Here is a 1246-nt window from a genome sequence, read left to right as displayed (position 1 = left end):
AACATTCCAGACGGTCTTTGATGCTCGGTCTTCACCTTCAAGCACGTCAAACATTTCCCCACATAGCCAGCTACTGCCCTCTTCATACCAGGCCACCAATAGCTTTCCTTTATATTCTTGTACATCTTATTACTACCTGGATGCATAGTATATTTAGACTTATGTGGTTCGTCCATCACTACATTTCTTAGATCTCCCAAACTAGGAATCCAAACCCGATTCCCATGTCTATATATTCCATCTGGTCCAGCTGTCAAGGTCTTAATTTGTCCAATCATTCTCTCCTTTTTGATGTTCGTTTCGAGTAGAGCATCCTTTTGGACATCCCGTATTCGGTCTAGAAGCTCCACCTTAACACTCATCCACATGGCTCGGACTCTGATTGGTCTGTTTCTCTCTTTCCTACTAAGTGCATCGGCAACTACATTTGCCTTACCTGGATGATAATGAATCTCACAATCATAATCCTTAAGTAGTTCCATCCATCTTCTTTGTCTCATATTTAGCTCCTTTTGATCAAACAAATACTTAAGGCTTTTATGATCAGTATAGATCATGCACTTTGTACCGTACAAATAGTGTCTCTAGATTTTTAGCACGAAGACAATAGCTGCTAGTTCCATGTCGTGAGTTGGGTATTTCCTCTCGTGTTCTTTCAACTGACAAGACGCATATGCAATGACCTTGCCTCGCTGCATTAGCACACAACCTAAACCCATTTTTGATGCATCGCTATAAACGACAAAATCTTCTACTCCATCTAGTAGTGCTAAAACCGGCGTAGTGCTTAGTCTCTCCTTAAGTGTCTAAAATGCTTCCTCTTGTTTCGTCCCCCAATCAAACCTAACCGACTTCTTCATCAGTGTCGTCAAAGGCGTTGCTATCTTGGAGAAATCTTGGATAAACCTTCGGTAATACCCTGGTAGGCCTAGAAAACTTCGGATCTCTGATACTGACTTTGGTGATTCCCAGTTCATAACTGCATCAATCTTAGCCGGATCCACGTTGATCCCTTCCGTGTTGACTACGTGACCGAGAAATTGTACCTCATGCAACCAAAACTCGCATTTTGAGAACTTGGAGTACAATTGCTCCTTTGCTAGTAATTCAAGAATCAACCTTAAATGTTGTTCGTGCTCCTTCTCATTTTTCGAATAGATCAAAATGTCGTCTATAAAGACTATGACAAATTGATCCAAATACGGTCCACAAACTCGATTCATCAAGTCCATGAATGCCGCAGGTG

General features: G+C 41.5%; 1 protein-coding gene across 1 annotated transcript; it reads right to left on the bottom strand.

Moving 5' to 3' along the window:
- Positions 1–806: 806 nt before the first annotated feature.
- On the bottom strand, positions 807–1232 carry LOC112502152 (uncharacterized mitochondrial protein AtMg00860-like). The gene has a single exon (XM_025105984.1). It carries the CDS (start codon positions 1230–1232, stop codon positions 807–809), a length of 426 nt encoding a protein of 141 aa, XP_024961752.1.
- Positions 1233–1246: the final 14 nt, after the last annotated feature.

The sequence above is a fragment of the Cynara cardunculus genome, unplaced genomic scaffold (assembly GCF_001531365.2).
Source record: "Cynara cardunculus var. scolymus isolate 2C unplaced genomic scaffold, CcrdV1 Un_Scaffold_998, whole genome shotgun sequence".
NCBI classification, from domain to species: Eukaryota; Viridiplantae; Streptophyta; class Magnoliopsida; order Asterales; family Asteraceae; genus Cynara; species Cynara cardunculus.
Note: the sequence above shows the minus strand (reverse complement) of the source record. Positions and strands in the feature narration are given on the sequence as shown.

Excerpts from the sequence above, each read along its gene's own strand:
- LOC112502152 (XM_025105984.1), bottom strand. The coding sequence starts at position 1,232 with ATGGACTTGATGAATCGAGTTTGTGGACCGTATTTGGATCAATTTGTC.